At 32.5% G+C, this 25,634-nt stretch overlaps 1 protein-coding gene across 1 annotated transcript; it reads right to left on the reverse strand.

Moving 5' to 3' along the window:
* Window positions 1-10,682: 10,682 nt before the first annotated feature.
* On the reverse strand, window positions 10,683-17,084 carry LOC147793454 (uncharacterized). Its single transcript, XM_087121105.1, has 3 exons — window positions 16,084-17,084; window positions 10,883-11,044; window positions 10,683-10,774 (listed from the first exon to the last, which is right to left on the reverse strand). The coding sequence occupies exons 1-3, from the start codon at window positions 16,850-16,852 to the stop codon at window positions 10,683-10,685; spliced, it is 1,023 nt and encodes a 340-aa protein (XP_086977231.1). The 5' UTR covers window positions 16,853-17,084.
* Between the last annotated feature and the right edge of the window lie 8,550 nt (window positions 17,085-25,634).

Raw genomic sequence — 25,634 nt, forward strand, 5'->3', positions numbered from 1 at the left:
AGAAGATATGTGGTTCCTTGACTCGGGATGTAGCAATCATATGTGTGGGAAGAAGGAATATTTTTCAGATTTTGATGGAAGTTTCAGAGACTCAGTGAAGCTGAGCCACAACTCAAGCATGGATGTAAGGAGAAAGGGTACTGTACGGCTGCAAGTGAATGGAATCATACTGATAATCACAGGAGTGTTCTATGTGCCAGAGCTGAAGAACAATCTATTGAGTATTGGGAAATCGCAAGCAAAGGGGCTTAGCATTTTGTTTCAAAATGGAACATGTAAGGTGTTTCATCCTGGGAGAGGCTTAATCATGGAGACAAAGATGTCTTTGAATCGAATGTTCATACTGCATGATATATCTCTGCCTGTAGCAGCCGTTCAAACTCAATTGAAACTTATGGGGAAAAGTGGTCCAAGGTCTAGCAGCCAACGGAGAAGTAGGTCTTCCTTGTTATCTCCTTTCCCCAAATCGTCCAGTTCCAGTCCTAGTCATGCATCCACTGATCGTAATCATTCTGTAACGACCCAAATTTTTTTACTTAATTTAAGGTCGCTCCTGTATACGTACCATAAACATTGAATGCGGAAGACTTCATTTAAATTCCATAAAACATAACCTTTAACTTAAAACACAACCATGGACTTATGTGTTTCGAAAACATCTTTAAAACGACACAACAAAAGACCCGAAATAAAATAAATAAGCGTTTAAGTTTAAAACATCCTATTCTATCCTAAGTCTAAGAAAATAAATACCACTATCCTATGCATGTGCCATGATCTCGAGTTGCGATGTCGTCGTCAGCCATACAGGAATGTCTTGCCTTAACCTGAAAAATGTAGTAGCACATGGCTTGGATATTTAAAGAAATACTCAGTAAGTGACCCCACTATTGGGGTTAAATGCAACAATCACATGCAATGAAATGATGGGATCTATCTTTTGTTTCGTTTTCCCTATGGTGCTGTCCTAACGGGTAATCGTGGACGTGTACCATATACTCTACACACAGCCCATACGTGCGAGTATGGGCTCACCAGCTAGTTCGCACACCGCTGGGCCACTGTCCTTATCCGGTGGGCATACTCTAGGAGCCCCTTATGCCGGGACCCGTTAAAACTAGAACCGTCACGGCAGCGCTATGCAATGCATAACGATCGTTGTCCTGCCATTGGATGTACGCGTCCGTACCCTCGTGATGGGATGGGGGTATCCCACCAGATGCATGAACACACATAATGCATGAGATCCCCCTAATTCTACATTTATCTTTAATGACCATAACCCCCCCTGTCATGTTCCAGGCTTCATGTCATTCTCATTTTCATTTCACATTTCATACACATTTCTATCGGGGTTGTGGATCCAGACAGTTTACCGTGTTTCATGTCATACAATTCATGTTGTTCACATTCACATATTCCATACAAACATGCCATAATCATTCAAGGATCTCATATCGTTACATGCATTACACATCACATTAGACTAAAAGCATGCATAGCATACATTTACGTTCACATAACTACGTACTTAAGCACAATAATCTAGCATACAATGTATTATATCATAAACAAGTCATAACGTAAACACTTCATAGTCATATCGTTCTCTAACTTACCATAGCCTTAACGTTCTTATACCTATCACAGACATATCATTACGTAACGTACCTTAGTCATATCGTCACAAGAGCGTACCCTAACGCTATCGTTCTATCAATCTATCACAAACCTATCTCTTTCTACCCATAACCTAACCGTATTCTTTCATCAATCTCTCCTATCCATAACACTCCGGTATGTAACCTAACCTTAACGTTTCATGAACGTATCTTACTCCTATCGTTACATTTCGTATTGTGCATCCTTCTCGTATCCTATCTCAAACATATCCTTGAGCACATCGTACCATAATTATTATCATACAAACCACATATTATAACATAACATAACATATAGGAAGCATATCGATCCACAGACAATTCACACATATCAATATATATGATACGTGCAGAACCACAGGGCACGTGTCAACATCAAATACAACCATGCCGATAGTAAGGTCACTTACCTGACTAGCTTAAGTCGTTGTCACAAATATATCTTTAATGAAAGTTTGATTCCGTCCTTTGAAATCCGAGTCAACCTATATGAGCTCATGACATTAGTTTTAAGTTTGAACTCTATAAAATTATTTCTCTAATTTACATGGGCCATCCTAAAATTGTGATATTTCGTGTTAAGAAAAAATTTAAAGGACCTCACTGCCCCTCTGATATTTACTGTTTCATTGTTAAATCTTGTTCAACAAATCTTTCTTCAATCTCCCTCTCTCTCTCTCTCTAATTATTTTAATTCTGTAAATAGGTTTTTCAATTGTCTAAACATATATTACTGGCCAATTGTAAGTTTGTAAGTTGATTGTTTGGCTACGATCTTCTAGTTTATAGATCTGCCAACTAAAATTTTATTGAATAGAATCTTATAACCTTATTTAGTATAAGGTAAAATGCTAACAAAAATCTAATCAATTGGATATGGGATCTGATTATTACATGACTTGTTAAAATATGAGAGAAGATTTGATCCTAAATTAATTTCTTATAATCATAAGAATAAAAGAAAAGGAAATCAAGGATTTTACCCTAATAACTAACAAAAATCTCTAAATCTGCAATAGGTTGAAAGCCCATTTTACCTCTCCTCAAATCTGACCAGGTTGTTTTTCTGTTTTTTTTTTAATTTTAATTAATTAATTAATTTATTTATTATTATTATTTTAACTATTTTTATAATTATTTTTATTTGTTTATTTGTTTATTTATTTTTGGGCTATTACACATTACATACAGAAGCTTCAGAAAGAAGGAGAAGAGAAGAAAAGACCTAAAGCAGAGTTGAAAGAAGTTAAAAGAAGATGCAGCTAGGAGGATAGAAGAACTAATTCAAAATAATGTTGAAGAAAGGCTAAACTCTGAAGAGACTAAATTAGAAATACAGAGGCGAATAGAGGAAGGTTGCAAGAAGTTGTTTGATGATGTTGATGTGAAGCTTGAGAAAGAGAAAGAAGCCGCTCTTACTGCTACAAGACAAAAAAAAAAAAAAAAAAAAAAAAGAACAAGCACGGAAAGAGAGAGAAGAGCTAGATAAAATGCTGGAAGAGAATAGGAGAAGGGTAGAAAAAGCTTAGCGACGATTAGTTCTGGAGCTGCAGCAGAAGGAAGAAGAACAATATTGTGAGCTCGAGTTGATTCAAAGACAAAAAGAGGAGGCAGCTCGGAGAACTAAGCTAGATGATAAGAGTTTGAGTTATGTTTTGCTGGGAGTTAGTGAAGAGTCAAGAGCTTATGGACTCTATGATATAGAAGCGGCAGATGAAAATATTTCCTTTAGCTCTTTGGCTGAAGCAAGCTCTCCTAGCTTGAATAAGGCGAGGAATAAGAGACCATCAGTTGGATGAGAGACTAGGCAATAGGAGAAGTTTTTTTTTTTTTTTGGTAAAGAAGATGATGAAGCTCAGCCATGTTTACCACTACTGAACCGGTAAACTTTGTAAACTTTTAAGAAGCATTGAATAGTGAGAAATGGAGGCAAGCCATGAATCTGGAGCAATAAACAATTGATTACTATTCGTGTTCAGTTTAATGGAAAAATTGTTAGGATTAGATTGGATTGAGTTATTTAGATTATATTTGATTTAGTTATTTGAATTAGATTTGATTTAGTCATATTTGAATCGTTGTTTTTTCATAACAAGAAGATTAAAGAATTTTAAGTTCATTTACGAATTTGTGTTTGCTTTAAACTTGTTGATTTTCGTTTAAGTCAGTAATGAAGCGTCAACTTGAGAAATTTAAGGTGGGCTACAACTAACAAAACAATTAAATGAAAAATGTTAGGTAGCAAAGTCAGGATGCAATACCATAAGTGTATTGGTCAAATTAATGTATTGTAAGAATACAATAACAATCCACTTGAACCCTTGACAACAATCCACTTGCTCGCATGGATTGTCATCAGATTTCGCCATGCAGGTGACATACATCGTGAGAGGCAACAGGAGAGCGGAGGTGGTACGTTGGACGAGAAGAAGGTTTTGTAGACGAGAGTGAAGGTTGAAAATCTATTCATACTACCGAGGTTTTTCGTGGTATTGAAGATCGGATGTCCTAAAGGAATGGAGTGCATCATCACTACTCTGAATCTTGTTTTCACTCGTGTGGCTAATTGTTGTTGCCTTTTTTGCCCTTAATCTCAAATTAATTAATTTTAATTTATTAATTGATGTTTAAATGATAACAAACAAACACATAATTATTAACAAAATTCGAAATAATGATTTCAACTCCTCTTTCAATCACTCAAATCAGAGCTAAAACAGTTACAGTCAAAACAAAATACCCGACCTGATCATGTGCAGCTAAATTAATATCATAGACCTATCAAAGTATGACTCACACCGTTGTAAGAATAGCAAAGGATGGAATTTTTAATTTGAATTTAACCATTATTCACATCTTTTAATTATTATTATATTATTATATTTATAATAAATTATGAATTTTTCATTGCCGTTGCTCATGTTGAATTTTATTATTATTATATTATTATATTTTTAAAAAAATAATAATAATAAATTTAGAAATTTTTCTTAATATTTACCTTTAAATCTAGACCTTTTTCTCTTTGAACACAATTTAATGGTTTATATTAATTCTTATTTATGCCACTTTTGTTCTCTATTTAAACTCCCACTTTTGTTCTCTATTTAAACTCATCCTCTTACCGGTATTTTCACACACAACTCTAATTTCTTCGATCCTCAATTTTCTAAATACTCAATTTTATAAAGCCTCCGTTGTTGCTCTCTCCAACCTTTCAATTTGATTTCTCTTCATCTATTCTTGAGAGATATTTGATTTCTCTTCATCTTATTCTTCTTGAGAGAGATTTTTATCGTAGGAAATTTGATTTCCCTTCATCTTATTCTTGAGAAAGATTTTTATTGTACTGTGAACGAAAATAGTTGTGAGTGCTCAAATTGTAATTCTACTCCTTTAGAAAGTTGTGGTGTGTTCCTACAAAATTCCAACACTTGTAACGATTTGGTACTAAATCGTGGAAATGATTGAGTTTGCGATTGGGCTCTGATTCGAGGAAAGAGTCAAGAAAATTTTATTCAAATTCACAAGGGGCGCTTGGGGAGTGGAGTAAGTCGAGTTTGACCGAACCACGGTAAAACTACGGTGTTATATTTTCTAATTTTCTAACTCTTTCCTATTTAATTCAAAATTGTTATGTGATTTATTGCATGTTCTAAGTTTTTCATAATTGTTTATTGTTTTGACTCGAATTAATTTATTGTATTTATTATCATTTTCTACTCATTTCTAAAAATAAAAAAAAGCTGGCTTAAATATTTTGATTGCTAAAACCCTATTCACCCCTATGGGGTTGCCATACCAATACAACAATTGGTATCAGAGTCAATTGTGTTTATATAGATTTTTTTATATAAATTTTATTGTTAACGGTTTTTATGAAGGACAATCAACCTTTAGATCTCGAGTTGTCATACCGATCCAACAATTGGTATCAGAGTGGGTTGCTAAATTTTTTATATAAATTTTATTGTTAACGGTTTTTGTGAAGACAATCCACTTCTAGTCCTCCTTATATTGATGGAACAAATGATACTTATTGGAAAGCTGGAATGAAAATTTATTTGCAATCAGTTATGATTATTAATTATGATTAAATGTTAATAAAAACCCTTGCATTCCAATCAAAATTGTTAATAATATTAACCTAAAATAGAAGAGAAATTAAAAAATGTTTTTTTAAATAAAATTTGTAACATTGAGCCTAAAATAAAAAAGAAATTAAAAAAAATCTTCTTTTAATGCTAGTGTTATATACTGTCTTTATTGCATAAGTAATGATGAATTTAATAGAGTTAACATATGAAATTTGAAAAACTCTTGAAATAACTAATCATGTTAAAAAAACAAAAATGAGCATGTTAGTTCATAATTATGAACTATTTAAAATGGATGTAAATGAATCTATAAGTGATACTAATATTTTAGATACTTTGAAAAATTTTGGGAAAGTATATTCTACTCCCGAAAATGTAGGAAAAATTCTTAGGTCTCTACCTAAAAGTTGGGAAGCAAAGGTGACGGCAATTCAAGAGGCAAAAGATCTCACAAACCTTCCTTTGGATGAACTTGTTGGTTCTCTCATGACACATGAGATTACGAGCACATGAGAGAGAAATCCAAAAAGAAGAAAAGTATAGCCTTAAAGTCCATCACATTGAAAGTTAACTCCAAAGACGAGGAAGTTGTTGATGAAGATGATGTTTCTTATTTCACACCTAAATAAAAAAATTTCATCAAAAGGAAAAAACAATTTAAGAAATATTTTACCAACCAAAAAGAGTCAAAAGAGCGATAATATGCTATGAATGTAAAAAATCATCTAAGAGTCATATAAGAACGGATTGTCCTCTCCTCAAATCATCTAAGAAATCCAAGAAGAAAGAAATTTAATCCACTTGTGATGATAGTGGAACTGTTGAAGAAGTAGCAAATTTTCGCTTCATGGGTCATAGTGACCCTCCTCAAATCATCTAAGAAATCCAAGAAAAAAGCAATGAAGTCTACTAGCAAATTTTTATCCATGGCTCATAGTGACAAAGATGATGAACAAGAAGATGAGGTAATTTTTTAATCTCTTTCTTATGATGAATTATTTAAAGTTATTGGGAGATGCAACTTGATTTAGAAAAACTTGGTTCAAAGTATGTTCCTTCAAAAAAAAATTTGGATGAATCTTGTGAAAAACATGTATTTTATAGTGATGAGAAAAATGCATTAATTGATAAAATTCACTTTCTTGAGCATGATTGTGGTAAAAAAGATAAATTAATTAAATTGCTAAAAGAAAATGAATCAAATAATTTGTCGGAACTTAGTACGGCTAAAGAGTCTATTAAAAGGTTAACAATAGGTGGTCAAAAATTAGATAAAATAATTGAATGAGATAAGCCTTGTGATGATCAAAGAGAATAATTGAATGAGATAAGCCTTGTGATGATCAAAGAGGATTAGGCTATATTGATGAATGTTCTACTTCTCCAAGTTCTAAAACAATATTTGTTAAAGCATCTCTCATGTCTAAGTCTAACACAGGTACCATCTAAGAATGACAAATCTAGATTTGTGCCTATATATCATCATTGTGCCTATATGTCATTCTTGTGGTGTTGAAGGTCATAACATTTAACAATATCTTAAAAGAAATAATTTTTTTATTAAAAATAGAACACATAAATTTAGTCCAAGAAATAAATTCTTGTATGATATTGTGTTTCTCATGTGGTAAGTTTGGACATAAAAATTCTTGTACAACGTGTATTTCTCTTGTGGTAAGTTTGGACTCAAATATAATGTTTTTGATATGAATGCAAACATGAAATGAATTCCTAAATTTGTTAAAGACTAACTTTTTAGGACCCAACCAAGTATGAATACAAAATGTCAATTTTGAATATTTTTAGATTTGTTTGAAAGCCTCCAAGAAAAAATGAGTAGTACTTGGATAGTGGTTGTCATAGTGGTTGCTCAAGACACATGACTGGATTGTGGCTTAGTAACCTTTCGTGTAAGAAGAAGGGTAAAATAATTAGTAAAGGTACTATAGGTAATGACACTTGTACTCTTATTGAAAATGTAGTTTTAGTCGATGCTTAGCATTAGTCATAGTCAATTATGTGATAAATAATTACATAATTGAAAAGGTTAGTGAAAAGCTTTATTTGTTGGGAATAGAAAGGAGAAGGTGTAGATTTAAATGATTGTCCTATAAATGATAAATGTCTCTCGACTTTGCATGATAACTTTTGGTTATGACATAGAAGATTAGGATATGCTAGTATGCATTTAATTCCAAATATCTCAAAAAATATATTAGTTAGAGGTCTTTCTAAGTTTAAATTTGAAAAAAAATAAAATTTGTGAGGCTTGTCAAATGGTTTGTATTCGACAAGCATCACAAATTAGTGTACACAAATTTTATTTAGTTCCTAAATAATGAATTTGTTGAGATATTTAAAATCAAGTGCAAGCATGTCCTAGTATTCTATGTCATAGCCAAGAGTTATCTTCCAAAGTCGAGACAGTCATCATTTGTAGGACAATCATTTAAATCAATAGTGTACACACCGACATCTTTATTTTCATTGAATAAAACTTTTCTATTACTTATCTTCAATTATGCAATTATTTTTATCAAATATAATTTTAAAACCTTTATCTCAGTAAATCATGTTTTAAACCGTCACCTAAAACTACATTTTCAAGTGTCATTAACTATAGTACCCTTATCAATTATTTTACCTTCTTGTTACCGTTATTAAGCCACCATCCTCCTGAAAAAATTCACAAATTTGGATTGATTTCCCATCCTGCGTCTTGAACAACCATTATTCAAATATCCCTTATTTTTTCTTGGAGGCTTTGAAACAAACCTTAAAACAAAAATATTCAAAATTGACCTTTTGAAAACCATATTTGGGTCCTAGAAAGTTAATATTCACAAATTCAATGATCCATTTCATGTTTGAGAGGTATTTGAATAAGTAATAAGAATAATTTTTATGTCCAAACTTACACCCGATAAGCAAACAACAACAATTTATTTCTTGGACTAAATTTATGTATTTTATTTTCAATAGAAAAATTATTTATTAAATTTTATATTTTGAGGAAAAAATTTTCTTCCAGGAATATTTAGAGAAATTTTCAATTTAAAGCACTTTAAATCTAATATGACCTTAAGTACCACAATAATTGACATATGGGCACAAATCTTGCTTTAATAAATATTGTTTTAGAACTTGGAGAGGTAGATCATGTTGGATCGGTATGGCAACCCTAGAGAGGGGGTGAATAGGGTTTTAACGATAAAAGTGTTTAAACGTGATTAATTTTTCTAATGATGAAACTTTTTACAAATAAGTAGAAGATGATAATTACTATAACAAAGTAATTCAAGTCAAAACAATAATCAAGTAGAACATGCAATAAATCACAATAATAATTTTAAAATTAAATAGGAAAGAGTTAGAGAAAATGACACCGTAGTTTTATAGTGGTTCGGTCAAACTCAACCTACTCCACTCCCCAAGCGCCTCTTGGGAATTTGAATAAAGAACTTTCTCGACCCTTTCCACGGATCTGAGCCAAACCGCTACACCGCTCTTTTTACGAGTTCAAGAGCAAACTCAATCCTTTCCACGGCGCAGGATCAAACTGATACAAGTATTTGAGTTTGATAATAACACACCACAACTCTCTTAAAGAGTAGATTTACAATTTGCGATACTCACAACTATTTCCTCACAATACAATAATAATCCCCCTCAAGAATAAGATGAAAAGAAATAAACTTGTAAGCTTGGAGAGAGCAACAAACAATTGGAGACTTTAAACAAATGAGGATTGGAGAATGTAGGTAAGTTGTGTATTTTAAAATGTGGGGAAGATGAGTTTATATAGAGGAGAAAAGTGGCAAAATGTAGGATTGAATATTGACCATTGGATTGTGTTAGGAATAATGGAAGCTGGAGATTAAAAGTAAATAAATAAGAAAATTTTCTAAATTCATTTATTTCAAAATTTTAATATAATAGTAATATAATATAATAATAATAAAAAGTTATGTGAGTAACGGTCAAATGAAATTCAAAATTTATTATAAATATAATAATATTATAATAATAAAAACTATGTGAGTAACTACCAAAATATTAAAATATAATAATATAATAATATAATATAGTAATAATAAAAATCGATGTGAGTAACGGTTAGATTCAAATTTATATTTTGTAAAAATAACTTTATTTAAAAATATAATAATAAGAAAAACTCCACTATTTGTTACTCTCCCAAAATTATAAATGTCATACTTTGATATATTTTGATTTGTCCATCATTTTGATTTTGCTGCCACATCATCACGTCGGGTATGTTGTCTCGACTGTAATTTCTTCGTTTTAGCTCTGATTTGAGTAATTGAAAAGTCGTTGAAATCGTTATTCCCGACCTTATACTGTGGACAGTTCAAAATACTGAAAATAGTTAATAATTAAAAAGTAGGTTTGTTATCATCAAAACATCAATTAATTGATTGAAATTAATTAAAGTGAAATCAAGGGCCATAAAGCCAACAATCTTCCCCTTTTTTATGATGACAAACCATTTCAAGAAAAATTCATAAAAACCAAGGTAATACCATCCATGTAATAATACCAATACATGCTAATATATTATCATAAATTTTACTCAAGCATATTCTCCCCCTATATTAATGCCTCAAGAAATTATGAAACATCAAACAGGTAAATGATTCATAAATAATAAAACAACAAATTTAGAGCATATAAGGTCCTCCATACTATAACCATTCAAAAATGCACTTTTCACATCCATTTGATATAATACAAAATTTTTGTAAGAAGCAAAAGCAAGTAACATTCTAATAGCTTCTAATCTAGCAACGGGTGCAAAAGTTTCTTCATAATCTATGCCTTCCTCTTGACAATAACCTTGAGCTACAAGCCTAGCTTTATTTCTAATGATATTCCCATTTTCATCCATTTTATTTCTAAAAACTCATTTGGTTACGATAATAGAAGTATTAGATGGCCTAGGGACTAATTCCCAAACTTTGTTCCTTCCAAATTGATTTAGCTCTTCTTGCATGGCTAAAATCCAAAACTCATCATTTTCGGCATCCTTAAGACTTTTTGGTTCAATTTGAGAAACAAAAGCAAGATTATCAAATAAATTAATAGAAGAGCGAGTTTTCACACCTTGTTCGAGATCACCAAGAATCAAGTCCTTGGGATGAGACAAGGCATACCTCCATTCTTTTGACATTGATGAAGAACCTTCTTCCTTTAAGCTCACCTCTTCTTTACTCGTAACCATTTCTTTGTCGTTGTCACTAACGAGTAAATCTCCAAAATTTCTTTCTAAATCATCACTACAAATAGACTCATTAGAAATATTATTGCAAGATTCATCAAATACCACATGCATAGATTCTTCAACAACTAGAGTTCTCTTATTGAAAATTCTATAAGCTTTACTAGTAGATGAATAGCCAAGAAAAATACCAATATCCGTTTTTGAATCAAACTTTCCAAGCTTTTCTTTGTTGTTCAAAATAAAACATTTACAACCAAAAACTTTGAAATACCCAACATTTGGAATTTTGTTATGCCAAAGTTGATAAGGAGTTTTATTTAATGAAGGTCTAATTAAAACTCTATTTAAAATATAACAAGCAGTATTAACGGCTTCCGCCCAAAAATATTTAGGTAAATCATACTCATTTAACATTGATCTAGCAAATTCTTGTAAAGTACGATTTTTCCTTTCAACCACACCGTTTTGTTGAGGAGTCCTCCGAGAGGAGAAGTCATGAGAAAAACCATTATCTTTACAAAATTTTTTCAAACGCAACACTATCAAATTCTCCTCCATGGTCACTCCTAATTTTAGTAATTAAAAACCCTTTTTCATTTTGAACTTTTACAAAACTGGCAAATCTTTTCAAAACATCACTCTTATGTTTTATCATCAAAACCCAAGTAAATCTTGAAAAATCATCCACTATCACAAAATTTCCTCCATAACTATCTAGGCCAAATAAGTCCATGGAGTAGTTGAAGAGGTCTAATAGTAGAAATCATATTTTTAGATTTGAAAAAGACTTAGTTTGCTTACCCATTTGACGAGCGTCACAAATTTTATCTTTTTCAAATTTAAGTTGAGGAAGACCTCTAACTAATGAATTTTTTGAAATATTTGAAATCAAGTACATACTAGCATGTCCTAGTCTTCTATGCCATAGCCAAGAGTTATCAAGCAAAACCGAAAGACATTTATCATTTGTAGGACAATCATTCAAATCAATAGTATACACATTATCATCTCTATTTCCTACAAACAAAACTTTTCTATCACTAGCATTTTCAATTATGCAATTATTCTTATATACAACTCTAAAACCTTTATCACATAATTGACTAATGTTAAGTAAGTCATGCTTTAAACCATCAACTAACAATACATTTTCAATGAGAGTATAAGAGTCATTACCTATAGTACCCTTACCAATTATTTTACCCTTCTTGTTATCACTAAAGGTTACTAAGCCACCATTCTTCTTGGAAAGATTCACAAACTTGGATGGATTACCCGTCATATGTCTTGAGCAACCACTATCCAAGTACCACTTATTTTTCTTAGAGGCTTTCAAACAAACCTAAAAACAAAGATATTCAAAATTGACATTTTGGTACCCATACTTGTTTGGGTCCTACAAAGTTAGTATTCACAAATTTAGGAATCCATTTCATATTTGCATTCATATTAAAGACATTGTATTTGGATAAGTAACAAGAATAATCTTTATGTAATAGCCCAAACCTAAATAAAGAAATAAAGAATAAAAATAATTATAAAAAATAGTTAAAATTATAATAATAAAAAAATAAAATAAAATAATTAATTAATTAAAAAAAATAAAAAAAAATAAAAAAATAAACCTTTCCCCATCTCTCTCCACTAACCTCTCATCCCTTCCCACAATTATCTCTCCTCTACCCATCTAGGCTGCAAAAAAAAAAAAAGAAACAGAAAACCTGACAAAAAAAAAAAAGAGAAAGAAACAGAAAACACCATTTGAGAAGAAGTATTTGAATAGATTGCAGATTTAGAGATTTTTGTCAGTTATTACGGTAAAATTCTATCTCAGAACTCCTTTTCCTTTATAGTTATGCTTATAAGAAATTAATTTAGGATCAAATCTTCTTTCCTATCTTACCGTATGTAATAATCAGATCCCATGTTCAATTAATTAGATTTTTTTTAGCATTGAAAGTTATAGGAAATAAGGTTAGAATCAATATAATTTTAGCGGGCAGATCCATAAATGTGTAAGATAGTAGCCAAATTAAAATGGGCCAATAATATCGGTTTACAAAATGAAAATAAATATAGAATTAGAGTAATATCTTATTTAGAGATGTTTACAAAATTGAGAATCTATTTATAGAATGGGAATGAAAATAATTACCATGAGGGAGGAGGGAAGATTGAGGGAAGATTTCTTAAACAGAATTTAAAAATATAACAGGAGATATCAGAGGGCATGAAATTAAATTCTGTGTAACAGTAAATATCAGAATTTTAACAAGGTAAATTAGAGAAATAATTGTATAGAGTTCAAACTTGAAACTGATGTCCTGAACTCATATAGGTTGACTCGGATTTCAAAGGACGGAATCGAACTTTCATTAAAGATATATTTGTGACAACGACTTAAGCTAGCCAGGTAAGTGACCTTACTATCGGCGTGGTTATATTTGATGTTGACACGTGCCCTGTGGTTCTGCACGTGTCATATATTGATATGTGTGAATTGTCTGTGGATTGATATGCTTCCTATATGTTATGTTATGTTATAATATGTGGTTTGTATGATAATAATTATGGTACGATGTGCTCAAGGATATGTTTGAGATAGGGTACGAGAAGGATGCACAAAACGAAATGTAACGATAGGAGTAAGATACGTTCATGAAACGTTAGAGTTAGGTTACATACCGGAGTGCTATGGATAGGAGAGATTGATGAAGGAATACGGTTAGCTTATGGGTAGAAAGGGATAGGTTTGTGATAGATTGATAGAACGATAGCATTAGGGTACATTCTTGTGACGATATGACTAAGGTACGTCACGTAATGATATGTCGGTGATAGGTATAAGAACGTTAAGACTGTGGTAAGTTAGAGAATGATATGACAATGAAGTGTTTGCGTTATTGACTCGGTTATGATATGATACATTGTATGCTAGATTATTGTGCTTAAGTACGAAATCATGTGAACGTGAATGTATGTTATTTATGCTGCTTAGTTGATGTGATATGAATGCATGTGACGATGTGTGGCCCTTATACGATTATGGCTTGTTGTATGAGTATTGAAATGTAATTGAATGAATTGTATGACATGAAATACGGTAAATTGCATGGTACATAACCCCGCTAGGAATATGTATGATATGTAACGAAATGAGAATGAGAATGACATGTAAGCATGAAAACGTGACACGGGGTTATGTTCATTAAATGATGACTGTAGGACTAGTGGGACCTCATGCATATTGTGTGATCATGCATTTGGGGGGATACCCCTATCCCATCACGAGGGTACGGACGCGTACATCCAAATGGCAAGACAACGATCGTTATGCCCTGCATAGCGCTGCCGTGACGGTTTTAGTTTTAACAGGTCCCGGTGGGCCCCCAGAGCATGCCCACCGGCTAGGGACAGTGGCCCAGCGGTGTGCGAACTAGCTGGTGAGCCCATACTCGCACGTATGGGCTGCGTGTAGAGTATATGGTACACGTCCACGATTACCTGTTAGGATTACACCGTAGGGAAAATGAAACGAAACGAAACGAAAAAGAAACGAAACGAAACGAAACGAAATGAAACGAAAGATAGGTCCCATCATTTTATTGCATGTGATTGTTGCATTTAACCGCAATAGTGGGGTCACTTACTGAGTATTTCTTTAAATACTCAAGCCATGTGCTACTACATTTTTCAGGTTAAGGCAAGACATTCCTGTACGGCTGACGATGGCGTCGCAACTCGAGATCATGGCACATGCATAGGATAGTGGTATTCATTTTCTTAGACTTGATAGAATAGGATGTTTTAAACTTAAACGCTTATTTATTTTATTTCAGGTCTTTTGTTGTGTCGTTTTAAAGATGTTTTCGAAACACGTAAGTCCATGGCTGTGTTTTTAAGTTAAAGGTTATGTTTTATGGAATTTAAATGAAGTCTTCCGCATTCAATGTTTATGGTATGTATACAGTAGCGACCTTAAATTAAGTAGAAAATTTCGGGTCGTTACACTTTATGTCCAAACTTACCACATGAGAAACAAACAACATTATGCAATAATTTATTTCTTGGACTAAATTTGTGTATTCTATTTTTATTCGAAAAATTATTTTCTAAAACATTGTTAAACTTTGTATTTTGAAAAACTTTTCAGCTAAATGAATGTTTTGAGAATTTTTCAATTTAAAGCACTTAGGTCTAATATGACCTTCAACACCACAATAATGACATATAGGCACAAATCTAGATTTATCATACTTAGATACAAATTTACTGTTAGATTTAGACAAGATAGGGGATGCTTTAACAAATATTATTTTAGAACTTGAAGATGTAGAACATTCATCAATATAGCCTAATCCTCTTTTATCACCATATGACTTACCTCCTCCAAGTATTTTATCTAATTTTTTAGCACCTATTGTTAACATTTTAATAGACTCCTTAGCCCTACCAAGTTCTTGCAAATTATTTGATTCATTTTCTTTGAGCAATTTAATTAATTTATCTTTTTCACAACAATCATGCTCAAGAGACTTGACTTTATCAATTAATGCATTTTTCTCATCACAATCAAATACATGCTTTTCACAAGGTACATCAATTTTAACAATACTATGATCCTTCTCTTTTAAGCAAGAAATTTCATTTAGTAAAGACTCATTTTCAAGAATTGAAGTTTCATATTTCTTTTTAAGCACAACATACTTTGAACTAAGTTTTTCTAAATCAATTGTCATCTCATCAACAAGTTTAAATAATTCATGATAAGAAAGAGATTCAAGAGTTACCTCATCTTCTTGTTCATCCTCTTTGTCACTATGAGACATGAAGCAAAAATTTGCTACTTCTTCATCACTTCCACTTGCACTTTCATCACTATCATCCCAAGTAGCCTTCATTGTTTTCTTCTTGGATTTCTTAGATGATTTGAGGAGAGGACAATCCGTTCTTATATGACCCGGCTTTTTACATTCATAACATATTACCTCATCGTTTTTGCTCTTTTCACCTTTTGACTCTTTTTGATTTGTGAAATGTTTCTTAAATTGTTTCTTCCTTTTAATAAAATTTTTATACTTACGTGTGAAGTAGGCGACATCATCTTCATCAAGGACGTTCTCATCTTCAGAGTCAACTTTGATGGACTTTAGGGCTATACTTTTCTTCTTTTTGGATTCTTCTTCCATGTGGCCCTTCATGGTAATCTCATGTGTCATTAGAGAACCAACGAGTTCATCCAAAGGAAGCTTTGTGAGATCCTTTGCTTCTTGAATCGCCGTCACTTTTGCCTCCCAACTTTTAGGCAGAGACCTAAGAATTTTTCTTACATTTTCGGAAGTAGAATATACTTCTCCAAGATTTTTCAAAGCATTTAAAATATTAGTAAATCTAGTAAACATATCACCAATAGGTTCATTTTCCTCCATTTTAAATAGTTCATAATTATGAACTAACATGCTAATTTTTGTTTCTTTAACTTGATTGGTTCCCTCATGAGTTAGTTCAAGAGTTTTCCAAATTTCATATGCCGAAGAACACATACATACTCTATTAAATTCATCATTACTTAAGGCACAATACAGACAATTGACAGCACTAGCATTCAAAGAACATTTTTTCATATCATGCTCATCAAATTCATTTTCTAATTTAGGCACCTCAATATTATTAACAATTTTTATTGGAATGTAAGGACCATTACTAACATTTAACCACAATTGATAATCAACGGATTGCAAATAAATTTTCATTCTAGCTTTCCAACATGTATAATTTGTTCCATCAAAATAAGGTGGCCTAGAAGTTGATTGTCCTTCACTAAAACCATTTTTAACACGTAGGTTTGCCATAAGCTCGAACAATAAATTTTAGATAAAAAATCTATGGGAGCAACCTGGCTCTGATACCAATTGTTGGATCGGTATGGCAACCCTAGAGGGGGGGTGAATAGGGTTTTAACGATAAAAGTGTTTAAACGTGATTAATTTTTCTAATGATGAAACTTTTTACAAATAAGTAGAAGATGATAATTACTATAACAAAGTAATTCAAGTCAAAACAATAATCAAGTAGAACTTGCAATAAATCACAATAATAATTTTGAAATTAAATAGGAAAGAGTTAGAGAAAATGACACTGTAACGACCCAAAATTTTCTACTTAATTTAAGGTCGCTACTGTATACATACCATAAACATTGAATACGGAAGACTTCATTTAAATTCCATAAAACATAACCTTTAACTTAAAACACAGTCATGGACTTACGTGTTTCGAAAACATCTTTAAAACGACACAACAAAAGACCCGAAATAAAATAAATAAGCGTTTAAGTTTAAAACATCCTATTCTATCAAGTCTAAGAAAATGAATACCACTATCCTATGCATGTGCCATGATCTCGAGTTGCGATGCCGTCGTCAGCCGTACAGGAATGCCTTGCCTTAACCTGAAAAATGTAGTAGCACATGGCTTGAGTATTTAAAGAAATACTCAGTAAGTGACCCACTATTGGGGTTAAATGCAACAATCACATGCAATAAAATGATGGGACCTATCTTTCGTTTCGTTTCATTTCGTTTCGTTTCGTTTAGTTCGCACACCGCTGGGCCACTGTCCCTAGCCGGTGGGCATGCTCTGGGGGCCCACCGGGACCCGTTAAAACTAAAACCGTCACGGCAGCGCTATGCAGGGCATAACGATCGTTGCCCTGCCATTTGGATGTACGCGTCCGTACCCTCGTGATGGGATAGGGGTATCCCCCCAAATGCATGATCACACAATATGCATGAGGTCCCACTAGTCCTACAGTCATCATTTAATAAACATAACCCCGTGTCACGTTTTCATGCTTACATGTCATTCTCTTTCTCATTCTGTTACATATCATACATATTCCTAGCGGGGTTATGTATCATGCAATTTACCGTATTTCATGTCATACAATTCATTCAGTTACATTCCAATACTCATACAACAAGCCATAATCGTACAAGGGTCACACATCGTCACATGCATTCATATCACATCAACTAAGCAACATAAATAACATACATTCACGTTCACATGATTTCGTACTTAAGCACAATAATCTAGCATACAATGTATCATATCATAACCAAGTCATAACGTAAACACTTCATAGTCATATCGTTCTCTAACTTACCATAGCCTTAACGTTCCTATACCTATCACAGACATATCATTACGTGACGTACCTTGGTCATATCGTCACAAGAACGTACCCTAACGATATCGTTCTATCAATCTATCACAAACCTATCCCTTTCTACCCATAACCTGACCGTATTCTTTCATCAATCTCTCCTATCCATAGCACTCCGGTATGTAACCTAACTCTAACATTTCATGAACGTATGTAATAGCCGAAAAATAAATAAAGAAATAAACAAATAAAAAAAAAACTTTATAAAAAAAATAGTTAAAATAATAATAATAATAAATTAATTAATTAATTAACATTAAAATTAAAAAAAAAAAAAAAAAAAAAAATCATTCCCCATCTCTCCCCACTAACCCTTCGTCCCTTCTCACAATTATCTCTCCTCCATCCCACCTGCCAAACAAAAACAGAAAAACAACAATGGTTAGATCTGAAAAGAAGTACAATGGCTATTGCAGATTTAAAGATTTTTGTCCGTTATTACGGTAAAATCCTATCTCAGATTTCCTTTTCCTTTATAGTTATGGTGATAAGAAATTAATTTAGGATCCAATCTTCCTTCCTATCTTTAACAGTATGTAATAATCAGATCCATATACAATTATTAGATTTTTGTTAGCATTTTAATTATACAAAATAAGGTTATAAGTTAGATTCAATAAAATTCTAGGTGTCAAATCTATAAACTAAAAGATCGTAGGAAATTGGTTAGTAATATCAGTTTACCCAATTGAAAAACCTATTTAAAGAATGAAAAAGATGAGAGAGAGAGGGAGGGAGATTGAGGAAAGATTTGTTAAATAGTATTTAACAATAAAAGGAAATATCAGGCAGTAGTGAGAGCTCTTTCAATTTTAAAACCTATTTATAGTATGAAAAAGATTAGGGAGAGAGGAAGAAGATTAGGGAGAGAGGAAGGGAGAGTAAGGAAAGATTTGTTAAATAGTATTTAACAATAATAGGAAATATCAGACGACAGTGAGCTCCTTCCAATTTTGTCTACCAGAAATATTCAGAATTTTCATCAGGGCAGTGAGCTTCTTTAAATTTTGTCCAACAGAAAGAGGGCAGTGAGCTTTCTTAAATTTTGTCCAACAGAAAGAGGGCAGTGAGCTTCCTTAAATTTTGTCCAACAGAAAAAATCAGAATTTTAAGGCCAATGTAAATTAGAGTAATAATTTTATAGAGATAAAACTTGAAACTGATGTCATGACCTCATATAGGTTGACTCACATTTCAAAGGACGGAATCGAACTTTCATTAAAGATATATTTGTGACAACCACTTAAGCTATCCAGGTAAGTGACCTTACTATCGGCATGGTTATTTTTTTATGTTAACACGTGCCCTGTGGTTCTACACGTGTCATATATATTGATATGTGTGAATTGTCTGTGGATCGATATGCTTCCTATATGTTATATTATGTTATATAATATGTGGTTTGTATGATAATAATTATGGTACGATGTGCTCAAGGATATGTTTGAGATAGGGTACGAGAAGGATGCACAAAACGAAATGTAACGATAGGAGTAAGATACGTTCATGAAACGTTAGAGTTAGGTTACACACCGGAGTGCTATGGATAGGAGAGATTGATGAAAGAATACGGTTAGGTTATGGGTAGAAAGGGATAAGTTTGTGATAGATTGATAGAACGATAGCGTTAGGGTACGTTCTTGTGACGATATAACCAAGGTACGTCACGTAATGATATGTCTGTGATAGGTATAAGAACGTTAAGGCTATGGTAAGTTCGAGAACGATATGACTATGAAGTGTTTACATTATGACTTGGTTATGATATGATACATTGTATGCTAGATTATTGTGCTTAAGTACGAAATCATGTGAACGTGAATGTATGTTATTTATGCTGCTTAGTTGATGTGATATGAATGCATGTGACGATGTGTGGCCCTTGTACGATTATGGCTTGTTGTAGGAGTATTGGAATGTAACTTAATGAATTGTATGACATGAAATACGGTAAATTGCATGATACATAACCCCGCTAGGAATATGTATGATATGTAACGAAATGAGAATGAGAATGACATGTAAGCATGAAAACGTGACACGGGGTTATGTTCATTAAATGATGACTGTAGGACTAGTGGGACCTCATGCATATTGTGTGATCATGCATATGGGGGGATACCCCTATCCCATCACGAGGGTACGGACGCGTACATCCAAATGGCAGGACAACGATCGTTATGCCCTGCATAGCGCTGCCGTGATGGTTTTAGTTTTAACGGGTCCCGGTGGGCCCCCAGAGCATGCCCACCGGCTAGGGACAGTGGCCCAGCGGTGTGCGAACTAGCTGGTGAGCCCATACTCGCACGTGTGGGCTGCGTGTAGAGTATATGGTACACGTCCACGATTACCTGTTAGGATTACACCGTAGGAAAAACGAAACGAAACGAAATGAAATGAAACGAAACGAAACGAAAGATAGGTCCCATCATTTCATTGCATGTGATTGTTGCATTTAACCCCTATAGTGGGGTCACTTACTGAGTATTTCTTTAAATACTCAGGCCATGTGCTACTACATTTTTCAGGTTAAGGCAAGGCATTCCTGTACGGCTGACGACGGCATCGCAACTCGAGATCATGGCACATGCATAGGGTAGTGGTATTTATTTTCTTAGACTTAGGATAGAATAGGATGTTTTAAACTTAAACGCTTATTTATTTTATTTCGGGTCTTTTGTTGTGTCGTTTTAAAGATGTTTTCGAAACACGTAAGTCCATGGCTGTGTTTTTAAGTTAAAGGTTATGTTTTATGGAATTTAAATGAAGTCTTCCGTATTCGATGTTTATGGTATGTATACAGTAGCGACCTTAAATTAAGTAGAAAATTTCGGGTCTTTACAATGTATCTTACTCCTATCGTTACATTTCGTTTTGTGCATCCTTCTCGTACCCTATCTCCAACATCTCCTAGAGCACATCGTACCATAATTATTATCATACAATCCACATATAATAACATAACATAACATAACATATAAGAAGCATATCGATCCTCAAACAATTCACACATATCAATATATATGACACGTGCAGAACCACAGGGCACGTGTCAACATCAAATATAACCTTGCCGATAGTAAGGTCACTTACCTGGCTAGCTTAAGTCGTTGTCACGTATATATCCTTACTGAAAGTTCGATTCCGTCCTTTGAAATCCAAGCCAACCTATGTGAGCCCATAACATCAGTTTCAAGTTTGAACTCTGTACAATTATTTCTCTAATTTACCTTGTTAAAATTCTGATATTTACTGTTAGACAGAATTTAATGGAGTTTCGTGCCCTCTGATATCTTCGGTTATATTTTTAAATTCTGTTACAAATCTTCCCTCAATCTTCCCTCCTCCCTCATGGTAATTATTTTCATTCCCATTCTGTAAACAGATTCTCAGTTTTGTAAACATCTGTAAATAAGATATTACTCTAATTCAGGTCTACTGATCCGTTTTCAATTTCTAATCGTTTTCTATATTTATTTTCCTTCTGTAAATCGATATTATTGGTCAATTTTAATTTGGCTACTATCTTACAGATTTATGGATCTGCCAGCTAAAATTATATTGATTCTAACCTTATTTCCTATAACTTCCGATGCTAAAAAAAATCTAATTAATTGAACATGCGATCTGATTATTACATACGGTAAGATAGGAAAGAAGATTTGATCCTAAATTAATTTCTTATAAGCATAACTATAAAGGAAAAGGAGCTCTGAGATAGAATTTTACAGTAATAACTGACAAAAATCTCTAAATCTGCAATCTGTTCAAATACTTCTTCTCAAATCTGACGACGATGGTTGTAAATCTGCAATCTGTTCAAATACTTCTTCTCAAATCTGACGACGATGGTTGTTTTCTGTTTCTTTTTTTGCAGCTTAGATGGCAGAGGAGAGATAATTGTGGGAAGGGATGAGAGGTTAGTGGAGAGAGATGGGGAAATGTTTATTTTTTTATTTTTTATTTTTTTATTTTTTTAAATTAATTAATTATAGTGAGATCACGTCAGGAATGTTGTATCGACTGTAATTTCTTCGTTTTAGCTCTAATTTGAGTAATTGAAAAGTCGTTGAAATCGTTATTCCCGACCTCATACTGTGGACAGTTCAAAATACTGAAAATAGTTAATAATTAAAAAGTAGGTTTGTTATCATCAAAACATCAATTAATTGATTTAAATTAATTAAAGTGAGATCAATGGCCAAAAAGCCAACAGATCATTCATCACTATAACCCAATCCTTTTTTATCACCATAAGACTTATCTCTCAAGTATTTTATCTAATTTTTTTTAGCATAACCTTTCTAATAAACTCGCCTTACCAAATTCTTGTAAATTATTTGATTCATTTTCTTTGAGCAATTTAATTAATTTATCTTTTTCATAACCGTCCTGCTCAAGAAATTGAACTTTATCCATTAATGCATTTTTCTCATCACTATCAAATACATGTTTTTTCACAAGTTTCATAAAAATATTCTTTTGAAGCTGGTTTTTCTAAATCAAGTTGCATCTCTCAAAAACTTTAAATAATTATCATAGGAAAGAGATTCAAGAATTACCTCCGGTGAGCCATGAACAAAAATTTGGTACTTCTTCCTCATTTCCACTTTCATCATTGTCATTCCAAGTAGTCTTCATTGCTTTCTTTGATGATTTGAGAAGAGGACAATTCGTTCTTATATGACCTGACTTCTTACGTTCTAGCATATTATCTCATCGTTTTTGCTCTTTTCACCTTTTGAATCTTTTTTATTTGTGAAATGTTTCTTGAATTATTTTTCTTTTTCATGAAATTTTTGTACTTACGTGTAAAGTAAAAAACATCATCTTCATCAAAGACTCCTTTATCTTCGAAGTCACTTCCAAAGTGATGGTCTTTAAGGCTATACTCTTCCTCTTTTTGGATTCCTCCTCCATGTGCTCCTTTATGGTAATCTCATGTGTCATGAGAGAACCAACAAGTTCATCCAAAGGAAGCTTTGTGAGATCTTTTGCTCTTAAATCGTCTATCACTTTTTCATCCCAAATTTTAGGCAAAGACCTAAGAAGTTTCCTTACATTTTCGGAGGTAGAATATACTTTTTCAAGATTTTTTAAAGCATTTAGAATATTAATAAATATAGTAAACATATCGCCAATTGATTTATTTGCATTCATTTTAAATAGTTCATAATTATGAATTATCTTTTAATTTGATTTGTTCCTTATGAATTACTACCAAATTTCATATGCGGAAGAACACATAGATACTCTATTAAATTCATCATAAAGACAATTATAGCATTAACATTAAAAGAATATTTGTTTCATATCATACTCATAAAAATAATAAAAATAAATGCAACGGTAATAAAAAATTCAAAATTTATTATAAATATAATAATATAATAATAATAAAAAGGAGGGGAGTAAAGGTTAAATTCAAATTTCAAAATTTATTGTAAATATAATAATATAATAACAATAAATAGTATTAATAAAAATGATGTGAGTAATGATTTTTTTTTTTTTTTAATAATTCAAATGATATATGATATATGATGTATAAATAATTTATTTCTATTTTTTAAAAGTAATTAAAAACTTCACTATTCCAAAGTTCTAGATGTCATACTTTGATTAATCCATGATGTCAATTTAGCCACCACATCATCACGTTAGATATCTTGTTTCAATCGTAATTTCTTCGTTTTAGCTTTATTTGAGTGATTGAAAAAGGCGTTGAAATCGTTATTCCCAACCTTATATTGTGGAAAATTCAAAATACTGATAACCATGGCTAATAATTAAGTGTAGATTTGTTATTATCAAAACATCACTTAACTAATTAATTTGAGATTAAGGGCCAAAAAGCCAACAGCATCAGAGAATCATTCGTTCAAAGCTTCATACATTCCAAGTGACATAACATGAAACTTGTATCCAAGTTTTCCTACATTCCAAACAATGCAGTCTGAACCTACATCCAAGGCTTCTTATGTTCCAAGCGGTGTAGTCTGAGTCATAAACATATTGTATTGTGGGAGGTTTAGGGGTTCTTGAGTTATGAGTATGTGGACCTTGGTCCTTTGTCCTTGAGTGATACCTAGAATTCTTCTTGTCTTAATGGAATTAGGGCTTGTGTGGTACTTGTTCTTGGTTCTTATCCTTAAAGCAACCTCTTAATTTATTGGGTTCTTAGGAATTTACTCTAAGAGTTATTCTTTAGGCATAAATCTTAACATACCTTCAACATTTCAGAGTAACCGTCATAAGATCATAACATATTTCATGAAGATTATAGAAAGATCATGTTAGGGAGCCATTAGGGGTAGTTTTGTCATTTCCCTTCGGCCTTAACTTATAACTGTTTAGGTTCTAAACTTCATCCAAAGATCTTAAAATCTGAGGTAAACCTTCATGTCTTCACAAATAGACCATACTTAAATCGTTGAGTCATTTGGAGGGTGTTCCTAAACTTGGTTTAAGCCCCAAACATGATCCAATGGTTCTAGAACGTTATATAATCTTTATATCATAAAATAATGTCTATTATAAAGTTTCATGACATTTGAGGGTCATTAGAGTCATGGACCAAAAGTATGTTACCATAGGGGCATTATGATCATTTCACACTTACTTGTTTAGCTACTGAACATCATCCAATGACAATCAAATTTTATATGTAGTCTTTACATTTCATATTATGCCTAGGTTAAAAATTCATGAACAAAAGAATTCATTTAGTGGATTATGTCAATGATACTTAATTTCTAAGTAAAATGTTTGATTCTTGATTTAATTCTTCCATAATCCTATAAATTTTATTTGACTTAGTTCTTATTGAAATCCAAGTGGTTCCGACAAATATTTCTTAAGAAAAGTCCAGATTAGCTACTTACCTTATTGTTGAGGTTCTGGTCTCAATTCTCGACCTCCCAGTATCCGAATTGCTCCAAATTTTCTTTGGTAGATCCATCTTTGAGTTTATTTTTTTGAAGGCATCAAGAATTTCTTAATAACCAGTTATAAATAGGTTTAATTTGAGAAAAATTGAGAGAAGGTTGATGGCATGGCCAGTTCAATTGAACCAACCACGTAATCATTGTCTTCCCCCAAAACAAGAGAAGAAGACACGATGGTCAGCCTCGATACCTTAGAAACTCAATCCTTCCAACTTCAATGAGTATTTGGCATCGATTTCTTCATGAAACTCAAAGATCATGTTGCAAGAAAGAGCTTGAAGGGAATGAACTTTTAATTCATGTAGAGGAAGCATTGGGAACCATTTTAATTTTTATTAAGAATTAAAACAAAACAATAAATAGGAGAGCAAAATCTCTACACCTTTGTAGGAACCTAACTTGCAAAATTTCTTGAAATATTCCAACCATGCAAAAGTTCTTCATATCCCACAAGTTCTT

Source organism: Cucurbita pepo, chromosome 2, assembly GCF_057944985.1.
Source record: "Cucurbita pepo subsp. pepo isolate OVF chromosome 2, ASM5794498v1, whole genome shotgun sequence".
NCBI classification, from domain to species: Eukaryota; Viridiplantae; Streptophyta; class Magnoliopsida; order Cucurbitales; family Cucurbitaceae; genus Cucurbita; species Cucurbita pepo.